General features: G+C 34.5%; 1 protein-coding gene across 1 annotated transcript; it reads left to right on the plus strand.

The window, feature by feature from the left end:
• Positions 1–332: 332 nt before the first annotated feature.
• On the plus strand, positions 333–19829 carry AstA-R2 (Allatostatin A receptor 2). Its single transcript, XM_017626675.1, has 3 exons — positions 333–1061; positions 17513–17791; positions 19608–19829. Exons 1-3 carry the CDS (start codon positions 333–335, stop codon positions 19803–19805), a joined length of 1206 nt encoding a protein of 401 aa, XP_017482164.1. The 3' UTR covers positions 19806–19829.
• Positions 19830–20625: the final 796 nt, after the last annotated feature.

The raw sequence follows: 20625 nt of genomic DNA on the forward strand, positions 1-20625 counted from the left end.
AAACTAAACTGAAGCCTTGCTCTTGTATACTCAGTAATTTTGTTTAAAAATCCGACGCATTTACCATAAATTTTTAAATATATGTGTGTATAAGAATACAGTGATTTGTTCCACGAAACCCTCAATATTAAAAAAAAAGTTTAACAAAAAAGATGAAAAGTATTAGTCAATCGAAGTATACTACGAATCGTCAAAAACAAAACATACTGATTGTAATAAAACTACAAAAACTATATTCAACAAGTGTTGAAATCAAATTAAAATATGCAACAAATAACTAAGTAGCTACAAAATTGTTTCACATTTTCAATAACAACAACAAATGTTGAAATATGAGCTTCTCAGTATCACCAATGAACCTAAGCTTCGAATCGATTAATTCTCTTGCAATTAACAACACTTACCACTACAACAATAGCAACGAATTATACAACAACGAAAGCACCATCAATGCATCTTCTTACCACTCCACAAATACCCACAACAACAACTATCACATAATCAACAAAATGCTGGAAATACACAATACCAGCACAGCTCTGCTGAATGCCACCAATCCAAGCCTAACCAATTCGGAGTATGAGCAATTCGAGGAAATGGATGAACTATCACCAGAATTGCGAAATTTCGTACGCATTGTTGTACCCTTCTGTTTTGGCATTTTTGCGCTGACCGGCTTCTTTGGCAACACACTTGTCATACTGGTCGTTGTCTTCAATCAGCAAATGCATTCCACAACAAATCTGCTGATCGTCAATTTGGCTGTGGCCGATCTGCTGTTCGTTGTTCTCTGCATACCGTTCACTGCAACCGATTATATAACCGAGTATTGGCCCTTCGGTGATATATGGTGTCGTTCGGTGCAATATTTGATTGTGGTAACCGCATTTTCCAGCATCTATACGCTGGTACTGATGTCGATCGATCGTTTTTTGGCTGTTGTGCATCCGATACGTTCACGCCAATTGCGCACCGAGAAGGTGACAAAGATTGCAATTGCAATGCTGTGGGTGATTATTCTAACGATTTCCACACCAGTGGCGTTGGTGCATGGCTTAGCGGTGAGTGAGGTAGTGCTTGCTAAGAGTAGTACATATATTCAAAATTTGGATATAGAAATGATTAAAGAATATACACGCGTATGTGTATATATTTTTATATATTTAAGTCGAATTAACTAAATTTCTCAACTCGTCATGCATTTTAAATTTTTAGTTCAAAATCAATTTCATAAAATTTTCTTCCTTGTATGGTTATTTCATCGATTCGAAAACGAACTAAACTTATTTAGTAATAAAAAAAAACGAGAACATAATTTTTTTACTTGGAAAAGCTACTTGAGTTACACATAAGCGTTCCACCAGCAAGTTTACTAGATAGAGATATAGTAAAACACTCCTGTCAAAATTGCAGAAACTTACAGAACGAACCTATTATTCTACTGACGAAAACATTTAATACTTTTTAAGTTGGAGTCCCGTAGAAAATATTAAGTGGCCAAGGTTTGCAGTCCTTTGATTTCAAATATGTAAGATTTGATAAAAAGAGATTTAGAGGCAGCACGTCACCTAAGTAGTTACAGCGACCGAAACGATCTATTGAAACAAACTTCTATTCAACATCGCTCGGTCCTTTGGCTTCATTCCATTTAGATCGTGTGCTTCAGAGTTATTTTTCCCATGCCCCAGTTGTTCCTGACCGGGAAAAGACCGTGAAGTTTTGGGTGTAGTTAAATCTTGGAAGGCATAGGTCCACAAAGCTTGTGCCTAGCCCACCTTTTTGTTCGATTACCCTGAGGGTGTAAGGGTGTATAAATTTCTTGACCTCTGAACTGTTCCCTGAGATGAGCCTCCCTATAAACAGTAGCGCCTTTTTCTTATTTGCAATGTGTAGGGGAGGCAGGTCGAGAAGTACCTTGAGAGCCGCAGTTGGTGTTGTTCTCCTCGCGCCAGTGATGCCTGCGGAGGCCAGTCGTTGTAGCTTGCTAAGCTTGGCCTGCGTGGATTTCACTTCTACCTTCTTCCACCAGACGGGTGCAGCATAAGGATAATACGTTTGGAGATCGCCTCATACATCCACCTTGCCAGTTTAGGTCTATTGCCGCAGTTCCGTCCCATAAATTTCCGGCAAGTCCAGATAGAGGCGCTAGCCTTTTGAATACTTTTATCTAGGTGTGGATTCCATGAGAGCTTGTCATCAAGGATAACTCCTAGATATTTGATCTCTCTGAAAAGGTGTATCTCTGCACCGTGAAGGAATGGTTCTAGCAATTTGTCCTTTTCATTCATCCTGGATAAAATGACTATGCTATTCTTCTTGGGGTTTACGCTTAACGCATTTTTACTGCAAAAATTGGCGATTATGTTCAAAATATTCCGTAGGAGTTTGGAGATAGTACCTCTGATTATGATGGCAATGTTATCCGCATATCCCTGAACGTCAAAGCCGTTTTCACAAAGAAGGCAGTTCGTCTGCTATCCCTCTAATCCCTCTGCGGAGGACGAAACTATTTATAAAGAGTATTCCGCGTTGTCTAAAGCGACCTCCACGGTCCTAGAAACTTCCCACCGCTACCTCTTTGTCCTCCAAAGACTTCTCAGTTTTCCTTGTTAGAGTCTGAAGAGCGTGGATAGTAGATTTTGCTGGGAGATAGGAAAATTGGTATTTATTCAGAGGGTTCCCGGTGACGAAGCTATCCTTGATAAGCCTGTCTACGATTCTTTCCATTGTTTTTAGTCCAAAGGGCGTAAGACTAGTTAAATATGTTAGCTTACTGCTTTTTTAGATGGGNTCTGAAGAGCGTGGATAGTAGATTTTGCTGGGAGATAGGAAAATTGGTATCTTTGAAAAGGGTTCCCGGTAAGGAAGCTATCCTTGATAAGCCTGTCTACGATTCTTTCCATTGTTTTTAGTCCAAAGGGCGTAAGACTAGTTAAATATGTTAGCTTACTGCTTTTCTAGATGGCTATTCTTTTAAGGAATTGCTCCAGAAGGATGCAACCCGCTCTATTTGATGAACTACATTTAACGTTAACGGCCTAACTGAAAAAATTTGTTTCAAGCCCATGGATTGCAAAAAAATAATCAAAAAATTAGCTAAAATATTTTTTTGCGCTATTTGTTGGGACTGCATGAGATGCATAACTACCTAAAGNTGATGAACTACATTTAACGTTAACGGCCTAACTGAAAAAATTTGTTTCAAAACCCATGGATTGCAAAAAAATAATCCAAAAAATTAGCTAAAATATTTTTTCGCGCTATTTGTTGGGACTGCATGAGATGCATAACTCCCTAAAATTTTTAGCAAAGGAGTCTGAAAATTACAATCTTGAGTTTTCAAAATGCGTTTTTTAAGTCTCAATTCTTCTATTTTTTCACTTAAATACAGCCTATCAAAATCCACGGCAAAATTTTGATTTTTTTCTGCGCTTAATTTTTTTTAGTATTTTATTATTTGCCTGCATTGATATGTAGGTAATACGAAGCCAATATTTTTGCTCTTTACTATCGAAACCAGATAATTTTTCGTCGACTCACACTTACAACTTGTGAGCCGTCATTTTTTGCACGGCAGCGTAGGACGCCGTCGAGTCTCCCGTGGATCACTGGGGGTCCACCTGGACCACTTTGGGAATCACTGAAATAGAGACACAAAACTTCAAACAAATTACTCAAAGCTCATAAATACCCAAATATATGCTGGACAGCTGACGCTCATTCAAAAACTATGCACGACAAGACTCAAGACGCAAACTAATTAGTACCTATCTTAAATTTCTCCAATCTTAATCTGCAAAAAAGTATATCATTTACGGTCATCGTCCATGATCGTTGCTTAAAAGATATACGAGCGTCTACAAAATTATCATTGCCCATTAATCAACACAATTTGTTTAATTTTTCTAACAGAAAATAAAAAATTAAAAGAACAATAAAAACGAAATAAAAAACTAATTTTCCGTCTTCAAATGATTCAGCTCTTTAAAAACATCGCAAGTTCTACTACTACTGCCTTTGATTTAACAATTTCGATTTTGATTACACACGCACATAGCACATTCTTCAATTTATTGCTTTCCATCATTCGCACCTCGTTGTGGAACGGCCAACTGGGAAATAGCTAAATAGCTGCCAACTAAATACATGGCTAACAAGCCAACAAACAATGCCAACGTATGCGCAATCAGCAAAGCTGGAACACTTTATCAGTCCATGTCAGTCAGTTGGTCGGTCGGTCTGTTGGTCTCTCGACGGTCAAGTATCCCGTCAGCTATACATATCCACCCACTTGTTCAGCAGTGGACTCAATGTTTATATTAATTTTTTTTTTTCGTCTTAGTTTCCCCTTTTCTGCTGGTGTGATTGCTTTTGCTTTTTTTGCTTGCCTGGTTGCTGTTTTCATTTCAACTTAGAAAGTAGCAACATTTGATTTAAATAAAATTCACATTTTAATATTTGTTTTCTACACGTGAATTTTATTGCAAACAGTTGGTGCCCCAGCATGTGGCAAAGTTCCTAGTTAGCTGCTGTTGTAATCAAGTGTTTTGCGGTGCGTCAGCATACTANAAGTTCCTAGTTAGCTGCTGTTGTAATCAAGTGTTTTGCGGTGCGTCAGCGTGTATGTAGAAGCTTTGTGGGATTCCTGGTCTGAGTAACAATCAAAAACATCCACCACTTGAAGGATTGTAAATTTGTGTGGCTTCCTCTGTTTGTATGATAACTGCAAGAAGCACTTTGAAAACACTTGGGGAATAAGCTTAGCTAAACACTTGGGGAATATGCAAGCGCCAACTTTATCCCTTAATTTCCAAATATTTTTTTGGTCAAAGACTAAGTTCAATGTCGAAATAAAAATGTTTGATTTGCCAATTTCCAATGCTGAGTTTCCAATGTTTCTATTTCATAATTATGATTGTTTGCATACTGGTGTTAAAAGTTTGTGGTATCGATAAAAGAATTTTTGTCGAAAGAAATTTTAACCAGCAAGCTCTTTAACTCCATGAAATTGAGGACATTTTAGAAGAATGACTAAAACGCAATTGATTTAGAGTACTTTAATTCCAAACTCGATAATCTAAGCAATCATGGATACATCAAAAAAGCGCACATTGGTGATGTAATTGAACTTGAGCTTGAACCTAGGGAAGTGGAATAAGATCCTTAGCTTAGCTATTCTATCGAAAAAAGATGCAAATATTAATTTTGATGACTAAAGGCAGGGGCTCAGATAGCCAATTTAGCAACACATGTACGCGATCTGCACCAATCGATAGATAATTTTTTAGTAGCATTTGACAATGACTCCTCTCCTTCGGCTGCGTCATATTATTCCATGTCATATTTCGACTGCCGAGTGGAAGGTCGACCTATCTCAGCAGCCAGCTCGAAAACGCCCTATCTCAAAAAACTTTTCAAGAACGCCCTATTTCAGAATTCGTATCAAAAACACCCTATATCAGCTGCCGATTCCAAAGCGTCCTACATCAGCACATTTTCAATACATTTTGAACTGAGATAGTGCGCTTTTGAACCGAATTCTGAGATAGTTTATTCTTCAACCAAATTCTGAGATAAGGTATTTTTTAATAAAATTCTGAAATAGGGCGTTCTTGAAAAGTTTTTTGAGATAGGGCGTTTTTGAACTAACTGCCTGCCGAGATAGGTCAATCCTACGCTCAGCAGTCGACTTGTATGGGTACCAGACCAAGGTACCACAGCAAGTAGCGTCATTGAAAATGAATTGGCCAGTAAGACGATTCTCGACTCGGTATCACCGACAAAAGAGAGAGTGATACATATTACCGTTGAGTGCAAGTGAACTGCTAGATGTACGAAAACCAGGGCATGTGGAACTGCATAGTCTCTGTCTCATCGAAGGTCGACCGTAAAGGCCGAGTAGTCTTCCCAGCCTCACAAGGCCGTAACTATAAATTCCAGTGGGCACACTCACGGGGTAATTCAAAATGAAGGAGGGGATGAAATGAAATCATCGCCGAATTTCGTATTAGACTATGTTCAAACAGGCCAATTAGCTGAGGCAATTAAGCTTTAAATTGCGGCATTGAGTTTGGTGTTCACACACACGCCAGCTGCGCAATTGACGATACGAAATATCAGCTGCTGGATTACCTGNAAATTCCAGTGGGCACACTCACGGGGTAATTCAAAATGAAGGAGGGGATGAAATGAAATCATCGCCAAATTTCGTATTAGACTATGTTCAAACAGGTCAATTAGCTGAGGCAATTAAACTTTAAATTGCGGCATTGAGTTTGATGTTCACACACACGCCAGCTGCGCAATTGACGATACGAAATATCAGCTGCTGGATTACCTACAGTGATGGAAAAGTTGGTTAAATCGTACCTTTATTTAGTTGGAAAGTACATTCGGTACAAACCAACAATTTTAGGTACATTTAGAACATAGCCAAATAACTTCTCCGGAAAGCAGTTCTTATTTTTACTGCTAGACGGAAAATATTTCTTTTTAAGACCTCAGATCAAAGATCCGGAATTAAAGTGATTCACCTTTTCTTCAACATACTTTTGTCATGCGCCTTTGTGCAATAACTACACTAATCCACTTTAAGCATGGAGAAAACATTTGGGAAATTCATAAATAAATGCTTTTGTTTTATTTTTAATATGTAATTGAAAATCAATGACATGCTTCAGGAACTCCGTTACCGAATTAGCAAAAATTACAGCCGGCTATTTCAACTGAGACATGTATATTTCGGCGGAAACTCGTACAAATGTTCGCATGAAAATATTTACGGAAAAATATGCCAGCAATGCAGGCGATTTGCTAATAAAAATAAAATTTCACAATGCAATAAAATACCTAATCAGATGTAATTAATTGCTGGCCTCCATATGCATATATATTAGAGTGGTTCAATTTTTTTTTTTGGAAATTCATAAACACTACCTCAAATTGTTGTTATTTGTGATAAAAAAGAGAAACGTGTTTTTTTATTTTGAAAAAAAAAGTTTTCTTAGAGGTTTTTTTTTATTTTCGTGATATGTTAAAATGCTGCTAAAAATGTGGTTTTTACATATAATTACTCTGGTATTATTGAGGAACATTCCCTTAATTATACACCTGTCTTGGACAGTTAGAATGGGCCTAGTTCCCGAAAATATGCTCTCAAAAACACCCTAGTAATNTTTTATTTTGAAAAAAAAAGTTTTCTTAGAGGTTTTTTTTTATTTTCGTGATATGTTAAAATGCTGCTAAAAATGTGGTTTTTACATATAATTACTCTGGTATTATTGAGGAACATTGCCTTAATTATACACCTGTCTTGGACAGTTAGAATGGGCCTAGTTCCCGAATATATGCTCTCAAAAACACCCTAGTAAAATTAAAACGTTGATACTCAACGATTTGCGCGTTGTCATGGGTTGGAACTTGTTACCAGGAGGTTTCTGGGGTTGCTAATTAGGAACCTGAAGTCAGTTTTNGTTTTTTTTTATTTTCGTGATATGTTAAAATGCTGCTAAAAATGTGGTTTTTACATATAATTACTCTGGTATTATTGAGGAACATTGCCTTAATTATACACCTGTCTTGGACAGTTAGAATGGGCCTAGTTCCCGAATATATGCTCTCAAAAACACCCTAGTAAAATTAAAACGTTGATACTCAACGATTTGCGCGTTGTCATGGGTTGGAACTTGTTACCAGGAGGTTTCTGGGGTTGCTAATTAGGAACCTGAAGTCAGTTTTTTTCAAAATTCATAATGGCGGATCTAAAATAGCGATCCATTTTTTTTTTTGTAAATACGATTGGATTTTTTCGAAAACCAGCACTCGAGAGTTTTTGGGGTCGCCGATTACGAATCTGAAGTCAATTTTTTTTAATTCAAAATGGTGGATCCAATATGGCGATCAATTTCTTAATTCCGGTGAAAATTTTGGTGATGCACCCTACGNTTGGATTTTTTCGAAAACCAGCACTCGAGAGTTTTTGGGGTCGCCGATTACGAATCTGAAGTCAATTTTTTTTTAATCAAAATGGTGGATTCAATATGGCGATCAATTTTTTAATTCCGGTGAAAATTTTGGTGATGCACCCTACTTAAATACATAAAAGCCATAGCAATGGTTGAGATATGGACATCCACTCACCAATTAAATTCGAGTAATTGATAAATTATTGGTTTAGAGTTGGTTCTGCTTACTCATATTTAGCGCTAGATAAATAAATTGTAATTAATTATGAACTTCTAATTAATGTTCACGGATGGATACATATGGCAAATTTGCATAGTAGCTACATACACATTCACATATGTATATGTACATATGTATGTATGTATATACATATTTCGGTAATATATTTTTGCGCGTTTGAGAACTTTTATTTACCTGTGTCTGCATGTTAAAAAAAAAAAAAAACTAGAACAAATACACAAAAACATTTGTATACCAACTGATAAAAAAGATAAACAGTTGCTTGGTTATTTGCATTTCCCGTTTTAATCAGACCAAGACCACAAGAAAAAAACGCTGCTAACAGTACAGCGAGGCCTTTGCTGTTGGCAAAATTTGTCAATAATTAGACATGAAATTGAAATCAATGCTTTAGTGCCGAGCGTTTATAGCTGATAACGATTAGAGCCATCCAGTTAGAGGCAGACAGATAACAGTGTTATTACACACAAATGCCGGAACACAATTAGAGGTGCCAACAAAGGCGATTGTTATTGCCATTCAGCGCGAGTTTTTTTTTTGTTTTTTTTTTTATTAATTGTTTCTACCTTGACTGTGGTTGCGTTGACAAATGAGAAAGTGGAAAAAGCAACAACAGTTTACATGGCGCTAACTAAGCTCAGTGGGTAGAACACTATTGGCTTTGTGCGCCGGAGTTTACGGTTCGAGTCCTATTTGTAAGCCATATTAAGAAGTTATGCAGTTTTATAGCTCATTGATTTTTATTAGAGTGCAAATGTCAAGGCGCATGAAAATCGAGTTTATTTTGAATAAAAATGCACAACATCGTCAGTAAAAAAAAAATCAACGCGGTTTTCTAGAGTCTTGAAATTTGCACTTTAACCCATTAATATTTAATAGGCTATAAAACTGCAGTCCTAGAATTTTTCTGAGAATTTTGAATAAAAAGTTTAACATTTTTGGTTGAATTTTTATAATTTTTGTACGAAGTTTGAATGTGGTGCTGGTTATGTAATATTAGATAAGCATTAATTTAATAAAATAAAAACATTCAAAACTGGTCAAATGGTCACTTAACTTAATCAGCTGACGACAAGTGTACGTGTAGATTATGGTATCAGTGTATTTTGAGAGGTGTGAATAAATGGGTTTATGAATGAAATAATAAATGTTCACCAACTTTTATTTAACTTGCTATGTACTTGTCTAAAGTTCCCGAGAAGCTTGAGACTCGAAACGAGCTCAGAATAATGCNACGTGTAGATTATGGTATCAGTGTATTTTGAGAGGTGTGAATAAATGGGTTTATGAAAGAAATAATAAATGTTTACCAACTTTTATTTAACTTGCTATGTACTTGTCTAAAGTTCCCGAGAAGCTCGAGACTTGAAACGAGCTCAGAATAATGCAATATGAAAGATGAATCGATCCACTAAGTAGCGCAAAAGTCGAGATATTTGGGAAACCCGTATTTATTGTTTCATATTTGGAAAGCTTGTTTTAAAATAGATTTCTTTACTATTAACGTATTATTTTTATGCTATCATATTACTCCAAATATTATGGAAAACTTAATTATGTTATTAATAGGTAGACTATAAAATTATGATTTTAAAGAATTATCTACACTTTCACACAAAAAAACATCAGTGTCTGCTTGCTTAAACAATATAATTTTAAGGCCTTGTAGCAATTATATTCAACAATTTTCATTGAGCTTGAGGCCGTGTTTAATGTAAAACTATTATGGAAAAGCAACAATAATTCTGAAAAAATGNCTTGCTTAAACAATATAATTTTAAGGCCTTGTAGCAATTATATTCAACAATTTTCATTGAGCTTGAGGCCGTGTTTAATGTAAAACTATTGTGGAAAAGCAACAATAATTCTGAAAAAATGGTAGAAGTGATAGCTATTTCGGAAGTCACCAAATTTCCTCATCAGACTTCGTTCAGTAGGATTCGAACCGACAATCCCACTGGCTCAGTCATTTGCCTACGCACTGCGCTAAGTTCGCCTTGTGAATGCTTGTTGCTTTTTTCCACTTTTTCTTTTGTTAAGCCAACTACAAATACAACCCAAGTAGCTATCACGACTATCATTTTTTTCAGAATTATTGTTGCTTTTCCACAATAGTTTTTGATTAAAAACGGCCTCACTTNTAGGATTCGAACCGACGATCCCACTGGCTCAGCCAGTTGCCTACGCACTGCGCTAGGTTCGACTTGTGAATGCTTGTTGCTTTTTTCCACACTTTCTTTCGTTAAGCCAACTACAAATACAACCCAAGTAGCTATCACGACTATCATTTTTTTCAGAATTATTGTTGCTTTTCCACAATAGTTTTTGATTAAAAACGGCCTCACTTCACTTTTCTGTAGGGGAATATGCTTCGGTCTTCCAGGCTGAGGTAGTTGCAATACTCAAAGCCATGGACTAAGGGTGGAACATAGGTGGAGGGGAAGGAGTTTACGGGACTGCAGTGACAACCAAGCTGCACTTAAGGCGTTGACCAGCCCTCTATTTAAGTACTTCCGAACTAGTTCGGCAATGCATGTCTCGACTAAAATATGATGGTGAACATAACGAGGTTGTTTTACTCTGAGTGCCAGATCACTCTGTAGTACCTGGTTATGAGACATCTGATAATTTGGCCAGAGTTGGCTCAGACCAGGCATTCCTCGGTCCGCAACCACCTTCGGCAATCGAAGCCACCATCAGAAACTGGGTGAATACTTCGCTCAGAAATTACTAAGAGGCATCAAAGTAGATGCAGGTGGGCAAACCTCATGTTGCCTTCAATCTCACAAGGTTTATCTAATTTTTTGCTCTCACTGAGCAGACGACACTGCAGACAACTTGCTGACTGGTCACTACGCGGAACAAACACCTGACTGGGATAGGCGTAAATGACAAGTCCATTTGCCCATCTTTTCTTGAAGAAGATGAGACGGTGGAACACTTTTTGTGCTTCTGACTTGCTTGTTTATTTGCCATCGACTTTTTTAAACTCGTTATTACCTCTATTGTCAGTTTCTGAATTAAAAGTTTGGCGTAAAAAGCTTAGCTTGTTTTAAAAATTTGACAAATATTTTTCGCCTGACTTTAAAACTCGGAGTTAGCGATCGCAGTGCTCGTAAAAAAATATAACTCTTCCGAGCGAGAGAGTATTTTGATGTATTTACGAGCTCTATTTCTTAAAATCTACAAGTGTGTAATCATGTAATTTTTATAAATAGAACACAAGAAAATATTTTACTTTTATTTTGGCCACTCTGAGTTTAGTTTTTGAATTCACCCACGATGCAAATTTACATTGTTAGATCTAATTTTCTCATTTAATTTTTTTACGGTCTTTGGGAACATTTAGAAATGTATCATCAGGGGGTCCACCGAGACCAGTAAATTTTTGAAAGGGGTCTACGGTAAAAAAAAAATGTTTGGGAACCTCTGGTGTAGAGTGAAAAGTTGATTAGTCCACTTTTTATAAAAAACGAGGTGGTAAACAAATTTGTCCAAAATAGTCAATGAAAATGTGCTAAGTTCCAAAGAATACAAGAAGTGCCAAAAGATTAAGAGGTTGAAAGGTTTTAAGTCTCAAATAAGAAATTAAAAAAAAACGGACTTGGGAACTTCACTTTAACTGAAAAACTTTAAAGCCCTGGCGGAACAACTATTTATTAATCGATTTCAAAATAAAAAATACGGCGTTTATTATTTTTGATATTCTTGAGTTTCGACGTGGCAAAAAAAAAAATATTAGGACAACCCCAATGTATACCGCAACGCTTTCAACTCTGAAAAACTAGTAAAAATTATGAAATCATATAACTTAAGGCAAATCCAACAAAAAAGATCATTGAACTACCATTGATGAGTCCGTGAAAAAACGCATTCAAATTATTGCGTATGCTAATACTACCAAATAGTAGAATTTTTCTTTGACATGACTTAAAACGTTTAAGTATATATCTGTAGACCATAACAAATGACTTACTTTCATATGACCGGATACGGACTTTTTTGTTTTGCTCAAACTAAAATATCTGGTCTCTGGGTCCATTTTCGTTTACGTAAAAACTAAAATTGAATTCTTTAATTTTGAACAAAATACAATTTTTTGCATAGGTACTTTTAGCGCGGTCCAGTTTATGAATGTCTCTTAAATGAGGCGAAATACTTCGCAGTCATAAAATAGGCAAAATTTTATGAATCGCTTGGGAGAACAGTAAATTTTTTGTTAAGCCAAAATAAATAGACGTTTTATACGTGCCAATGTATATATATATTTAGATACATATTTACATGTATAGTATATGCTTATATTATATACATCCAATATTTATAAGCGCATAGGCATTTTTATTTTTACGAAGTTATTTTTTTAAACACAGCGACCATTTTTAGAAGCTATCAGAAATGCCATTTGTATATACATAAATACTCACATTGACATACTTGTACACAAACTTATCTACATATATACATATTGNACGTGCCAATGTATATATATATTTAGATACATATTTACATGTATAGTATAATAGTATATGCATATATTATATACATCCAATATTTGTAAGCGCATAGGCATTTTTATTTTTACGAAGTTATTTTTTTAAACAAAGCGACCATTTTTAGGAGCTATAGCAATGCCATTTGTATATAAATACTCACATTGACATACTTGTACACAAACTTACCTATATACTTATTCNACTACCATTGATGAGTCCGTGAAAAAACGCATTCAAATTATTGCGTATGCTAATACTACCAAATAGTAGAATTTTTCTTTGACATGACTTAAAACGTTTAACTATATATCTGTAGACCATAACAAATGACTTACTTTCATATGACCGGATACGGACTTTTTTGTTTTGCTCAAACTAAAATATCTGGTCTCTGGGTCCATTTTCGTTTACGTAAAAACTAAAATTGAATTCTTTAATTTTGAACAAAATACAATTTTTTGCATAGGTACTTTTAGCGCGGTCCAGTTTATNGTCTCTGGGTCCATTTTCGTTTACGTAAAAACTAAAATTGAATTCTTTAAATTGTTATTAAAATAATGAACAAAATTAAATTTTTTGCATAGGTACTTTTAGCGCGGTCCAGTTTAGGAATGTCTCTTAAATGAGGCGAAATACTTCGCAGTCATAAAATAGGCAAAATTTTATGAATCGCTTGGGAGAACAGTAAATTTTTTGTTAAGCCAAAATAAATAGACGTTTTATACGTGCCAATGTATATATATATTTAGATACATATTTACATGTATAGTATAATAGTATATGCATATATTATATACATCCAATATTTGTAAGCGCATAGGCATTTTTATTTTTACGAAGTTATTTTTTTAAACAAAGCGACCATTTTTAGGAGCTATAGCAATGCCATTTGTATATAAATACTCACATTGACATACTTGTACACAAACTTACCTATATACTTATTCCTGCGCATACTATGTAATTCGACTGTCAAATACCATAAGCAAAATATGAACATAGATACATATTTCACCAGTCATAAAAGTATGTTTACAAATGCAACAAATAGCAAAGCACTATATCACAGACGCATTGTAATGCATCAGTTGAAGACTTTTATTACAAGAAATTCTCAAAAATAGCCAAATGCGGACACATGCACATAAATCTAAGAGAAAGAGCTAAATTTTCGGCGCTGCACAAATTTTGGTGAATAGCACACGAATCACAATACATACTTATGTACATATGTATATGTACATACTTACATATATCGTATTATAGTGTAAATATGCATTAGGAGCAGGCGAGGCGTGAAGTTCGGCTAATAAACTTTTTNGTGAATAGCACACGAATCACAATACATACTTATGTACATATGTATATGTATATACTTACATATATCGTATTATAGTGTAAATATGCATTAGGAGCAGGCGAGGCGTGAAGTTCGGCTAATAAACATTTGTTTTGTAAACATTGTTGGTTGCACGCCTGCGAATTTGTTTATAATAAAACAAGTGAATTTTGGAAAATTTTTAAATAGTGTTGCGAGTATTTTAAATAAAATAAAAATAAAAATAAAAAAAAAATAAAAATAAAATACATACAAATTCCAGAAGTAATAAATAGCAAAATAAATAAAATTGGAGTTTATTTTTTTTAGCAAAAGTTATTCAAGATTACATATGTATTGATGTAAGAATTTTCAACACTGCTTGTCCAACTCATGTCCAGGCTTTCGGTTTTTCCGTTTCCATCCAAAACTAATTTGACAAAAGTTATCGGGAATCGGCTCCGCCATACATTGCCTTCGCAGTCTGTCTGAAGAAATAACCAATAGCAACAAATTTTCGAAAGCTTCTCAAATAAAGGACGAAATAAGAGTGGCATACAAAGTTTTACTGTTGTGCGGGAAGCGGGTGTAATTTCAGCGTGATTTGAATAATTTTCAACGAATTATTTTTCCATACCAAGTTTATTAATTGCACCGAGTTTGGTAGAAATTTGTGAAATAACAGTATGATTTTCTGATAGGTGTTTATTGCAATCCCTGATTTTGAGTCAATTAGCTTCAGTAGTTACTGATTTATCACAGTTTTATGGGAGATGGGAGACGAGAATAAATTTCTTAGCTGGACCCTGGGCAAGACTCATATGGAGATTGGTAAGAATTGGTAAAGCAGCTACTGAGATAAAGCAGTCCATCATAAGTGGGCGGGAACCACGCCCATTTTCCAACAATTTCATTCAAATATTATTTTGTACCAAAATTTTTACTCACATGCTAATTTTCAACGACAATTTTGACCCTATTTCCTGAATTATCGTAGTTTTTGCATTTTCCGAAAATACCGTTATATGGGAAGTGGGTTTGGTTACAGTTCGATTTCGCCTATTTTCAACACCAACCTACCTTAATTAGTAAAGTTCTTGGAAACATCGAAGTACCGTAGAGTGCCCAAAGTTATAGACTAGCAGTAAATCCTTACGTAAATTGACAAACATATAGAGCTACAAACAAAGTATGTACAACACATCCTGCAAATTATTATTGAGTTCCATTTTTTTCACTTAAAAATAATGATCATTCAAAAAATCAAAAACTATACCAGCGCGATTTCCGCCGCATCCTTTTCAGAGGTAGCGACAGCCCTTTCAATTTTATGAATAATCATTATTTTTAAAGGGAAAAAATTAAACTCAATGATAATTATTTTCTCTGAGCCAATAAATAAAAATCATAAAATAATCATTATTTGTGATCGAAAAAAATAAAAATCAAATAATAATTATTTCCGCTGAGCAAAAAAAAAATAAAAAATTAATAATAATTTTTATTTTAGAGCGAAAAAAATAAAACTCCTAAAATAATGATTAAATGCTGAGAAAAAAATCATTGCGCATTTTCATTTGCACACACATTTAATTTTTATTTATCCTACGATCTTCGTCGCTAGTAGCCGGCTTTTTTCGTGGAAGGCTTTTAATATAAATGAAAGAAATTACAATTTTTTTTTATAATTTTTCATACCAACTAACAAGCATACTTATCTTCTATCTATATATATAAATGTGAATGACTTTTCGTTTACTACCTTTTAACTGCGGGTTCAGGTTAGTTCTAAATATATATACATACATATTGCACAGAATAGTACCAATCGTTTTGTTTGTAATCCAAAAAAAAAAAATATTTTTGCAAGTGCAAACATAATTTAACGCAATTAGAAAAAGAAGTAATAAATAGTATGTGCAACTATAAAAATAATTTATCAGCACTTGTCCCTTGGCTGAAAAAGTTTTGCCAAATTTCATAAAATGGCATAATCTTTAAACTTCACAATCCGCTATTATCGGCAACCAGCTAAAAGTTTAAATTTATTCATTAAGAAGCCCGGCAGCACACATAGCAAGCACAGCAGCACATACATACATACATTCATACATACACATACATATGTACATATATATGTATGTGTTTAGTTACAGATACTCGCGTGCGGCCGCAATTAAACGCCAATTCACATAAATGCTTGTCATTTGGCGCGCACTTATTTAATTTTGTGCAAATATTTCAACGCCNTCACATAAATGCTTGTCATTTGGCGCGCACTTATTTAATTTTGTGCAAATGGCGTTGAATACAACGCTGAATAACTCATTAAATCATATTATTTTTCAAACTTCGACACATAATCAGTGGGCATAATTTTAATTTCGTTGCACCACATTTTTGTTGTGGTGATAACACAAATATGAAAGCTTGGCATTTTAACTCACAGCTATGCGCCACCGCGGCGTATGAGTAATTTATTTAAATCATGATTAATGAATACGCGGAATTCAGCAATGCAGCAATGAGATTTCAAATTGTGATTAAACTAACAATTTCAATTCGATTGCATTTTTTTGGAATAGTGGCAAAGGTGCTTCATATTATGGAAGCTTAATTCACGTACCGGTACCTACGCATGCATATTTAAGTAGGTTGTCAATGTCTGGTTAACAAAAATCGGAGGTAGAAGCTTCGGTTAACACTAGACTGATGAGTATACTAATCTAGTACGTTTACGATCACAAACTTAATTTTTTTCATAGAAACTAGGAATTTGAAATAAAAATTATTTTAATTATGTCGACAAAAATATTGATAACTAAATCTATAAAAAATATCGACAACAAAATCGATAAAAAATTCGATAACAAAACCGATAAAAAATATCGATTAATATATCGATAAGTTCCGAATTTGTCAAGCCATGACAAATGCAAATGCGTGTATTTTGTGTGTGTATTGCAAATAATTTGCATGTGTGTGCATGTACTTCCGTTGCACAATTTCCGTTTGCAATTTCCGTTGCACTTGCCAATTTACTCCCAACCAACCAACCAACCGCCGCACAGTGGGACAAAAAAGGTTGCTGTGGACAAATCAATTTTGATAGCCAAAATATGAACCGTTTTGAAGTTTGCTTTTTTCTAAATTAAAGATAATTAAATTTCGCGTTGATCTATCCGTGGCGATTTTTTTAAAAAGCTCTAGTTTTTTACTTTTTTATGTTGAAAAACTTATTATTTGAAAAAATTTTCTTAAATATTTTCCCATAGGATACATTTAATTGAAGGAGGCATTTCGTTTGTTATCTATACTAGTTTCGGTCCGTATTCGTATTTATATTATTAGCAAGGATTTTACTAATTAAAAAAAAAAAAAAAAAACAGACTTATTTATTTTTGCTTAGTCGTATTTCTATTTATGTGTATTAACTAAAAAAAAAAATGTCCATGACTCTTTTCTTTATATTTTTTTTTTGTCCCCTTAACAGGAATTGGAACCATATCCGAATGTCACCTACGTATTTTGTACATTTTCGGAAAACAATACGCTCATCACCCTAAGCAACTATCAAATAATATTTTTCGCCGGCTCCTATCTGCTGCCGCTAATGGCAATCAGTGGTCTATATGTGCGTATGATTATGCGTCTTTGGCATCAGGGTAATGGCGTACAAATGTCAGTGAAATCGCAGCGTGGCCGCAAACGTGTTACACGTCTAGTTGTGGTTGTGGTTGTGGCATTCGCTTCACTTTGGCTGCCCGTACAGGTAAGTAATATTAAATACGAGCATAATTTGCATATAAAATACACACATACACACACACATTCAAATATGCACTAACATGCTTATAAAAGGCTGTCCATACATAAACAGCCCGATTCTGTGCACTTGATAAATTAAAAGTGTTTATAATTTGTAAATTTTTTATTATAAATATTTATAAAGAATTGGTATTCTAGCACGGAAATCAAAAGCTCTTTTCATGATAAATTATCAAGATTGAAAATGTTATTGCGAATTGAAATTTCATGTGAATATACATAATTTTTGTTTTTTTTTTTTTTACTTTGCGAATATAGCATAGCAGGTTTCTACTGGCAATCCTAAGTAAATTTTCCGTAGATACCATGGGTCTAAAATAAATTTGTAGTTTGACAAATTGCGAAATTAGGTTTCGCAGAAATTGTGAAAATGTTCACTGCTGCGCCCTCTGGTGGCAGTTTAACGAAAAAGTGAAGTGCAAAAATGGATTCCTCATGCAACTACTACAGCAAAATGCTAGGAAACCTCTTTTCACAATTTTGCAAACTCCAAATTGATTTTAGACCCATTTGGCTCCATTGGCTAATATGCTTNGGTGGCAGTTTAACGAAAAAGTGAAGTGCAAAAATGGATTCCTCATGCAACTACTACAGCAAAATGCTAGGAAACCTCTTTTCACNGGTGGCAGTTTAACGAAAAAGTGAAGTGCAAAAATGGATTCCTCATGCAAATACTACAGCAAAATGCTAAGAAACCTATTTTCACAAATTTTGCAAACTCCAAATTGATTTTAGACCCATTTGGCTCCATTGGCTAATATGCTTTGAATTACGCGTAGAATCTATCTGTGCTACACGCGCATAGTCGAAAAAAATCTCCGATACAAATTGACCCGCCCTAATATATGCATTTACAGGTTTGATATATCAATAATTAATGTTATGAAATTATGCGTTTATCTATATACATACATACATACAAATATGCGATATAATTCAATTAAAAAGCTTATACAAGCACATATTTACAAATGTATATATACATTAGGGTGGTCCAAAACAAGTAAAGTCGGAATATTAATGCCCTCACAACTTTTCGTAGAAATAGTATGGAATTATTGAAAGTCAATATTTTGCGATCGGGAAACTCTGGTTCTCTTCTGGAGACTTGCAGTAACAATGCTCAATTGTTTATTGAACCATTTTTTAATACTAAAATATTGATTTTCAATAATTGTATACCATTTCTACGAAAAGTGGTTTTTTCCTATATAAAATACATGGAAAACTTTGTGCGCTTTGGGCGACATCCAAATATTTTTTGATTTCAAAATAAAAAAATTTGGGTCTAAATATTTTATCGGTATAAAACAATCCTAGCGGGTGCGAGCATACAAATTCCGACTTTGCTTTTTCACATGCGTTTTTGGACCACCCTAGCATGCATACATATGTACACATAAGAATGCATAAATATGATTTTAAAAGTTAATATAAGTTTAAACGTGTATAGGTATACTCACTTGTTACAATACATATTAAAATACGTAAACATACATACATTTGTACGAGCATACCCGTCGCTGATTATTGCACACTGATTACTGGCAGCCCAATTCATTAAGTGTCCCTTATTTCATTATAATTCCTCATTAATCTACTTTTAATGCGCCTGTATATTTACACTACACTTCAAATTAATTCAATTTTTTATTGTCCTGCCGCCAACACCAACCAACATCATCACCATCTCCAACACCACTACCACTCGTCAACTGCTCATTATCCACTTCTCTTTTCTTTTTTCTACCTTTAATCAGTTGATTCTGCTGTTAAAAGCGCTCGAGGTGTATCATTCGAATACGAAAACCAAACTTTTGCTGCAAATCATCGCTCAAACGCTGGCCTACATGAGCTCGTGCATAAATCCCGTATTGTATGCCTTCCTCTCGGATAATTTTCGCAAGGCTTTCTATAAGGTGAGTATATATAAATACTTATATATGTATGTACATTAGACCACCTCAAAAATAAAAAATAAAAAATCCTGCAATGCGACCGAAATAAGGCTCAAATTTTAGCATTTCGTATAGTCATAATCCTCCAAGAATCACCTCACCTCTCTAGGACAATTGTAAGAGGTGCCGCCTCGAGCCTTTAGTTTTACCATAGAAATTACACGTAAGAAAATTAGTTCTTACCTTTTGAGGTCAATATAATTTTCTAGGATCAACGCTCAAACTGTAAGAATACATTAATTACATCCATTTAAGTATTATGCACGCTCAGATTCCTTGAATTCCGAAAAAAAAGTTGGTATATACTAGATTTGACCTAAATAGGACAAAGGATTCAAAAAGAATAATTTAGGAATTTAAATAATCTGAGCTTGCATAATACTTAAATGACATTCACATTGACCCTAGAAAATTATATCGTCCTCAAAAGGAACGAACTCATTTTCTTACAGGTAATTTTTATGGGAAAACTTAAGGTTCGAGGCGGCACCTCTTACAATTGTCCTTATTCCGGTCGCATTGCAGGACTTCATATTTTTTTGACGTAGTCTAATGTACGTACGTAAATACCAAATATTTATTCATCCATAAATATTAATTTATTTAAATGCTACCTTTATATGTTTATACATACGTACATATGTATGTATATTTCTATGTATATGCAGCAGTTAATGTTGTTGCTATTATTGAAATTCAACTCAACTCAACTTTCTGAGCGCATAAATTTGTGTAAATAAGTATTTGCATTTCCATTGAAGAGATATTTCTGCCATTACTTGATATACTTACTGTCGCAACTTTTCTGAGTATATTACAA

The sequence above is a fragment of the Rhagoletis zephyria genome, unplaced genomic scaffold (assembly GCF_001687245.7).
Source record: "Rhagoletis zephyria isolate East Lansing unplaced genomic scaffold, Rhagoletis_zephyria_1.1 Rzeph_scaffold_04738, whole genome shotgun sequence".
Classification (NCBI taxonomy): domain Eukaryota; kingdom Metazoa; phylum Arthropoda; class Insecta; order Diptera; family Tephritidae; genus Rhagoletis; species Rhagoletis zephyria.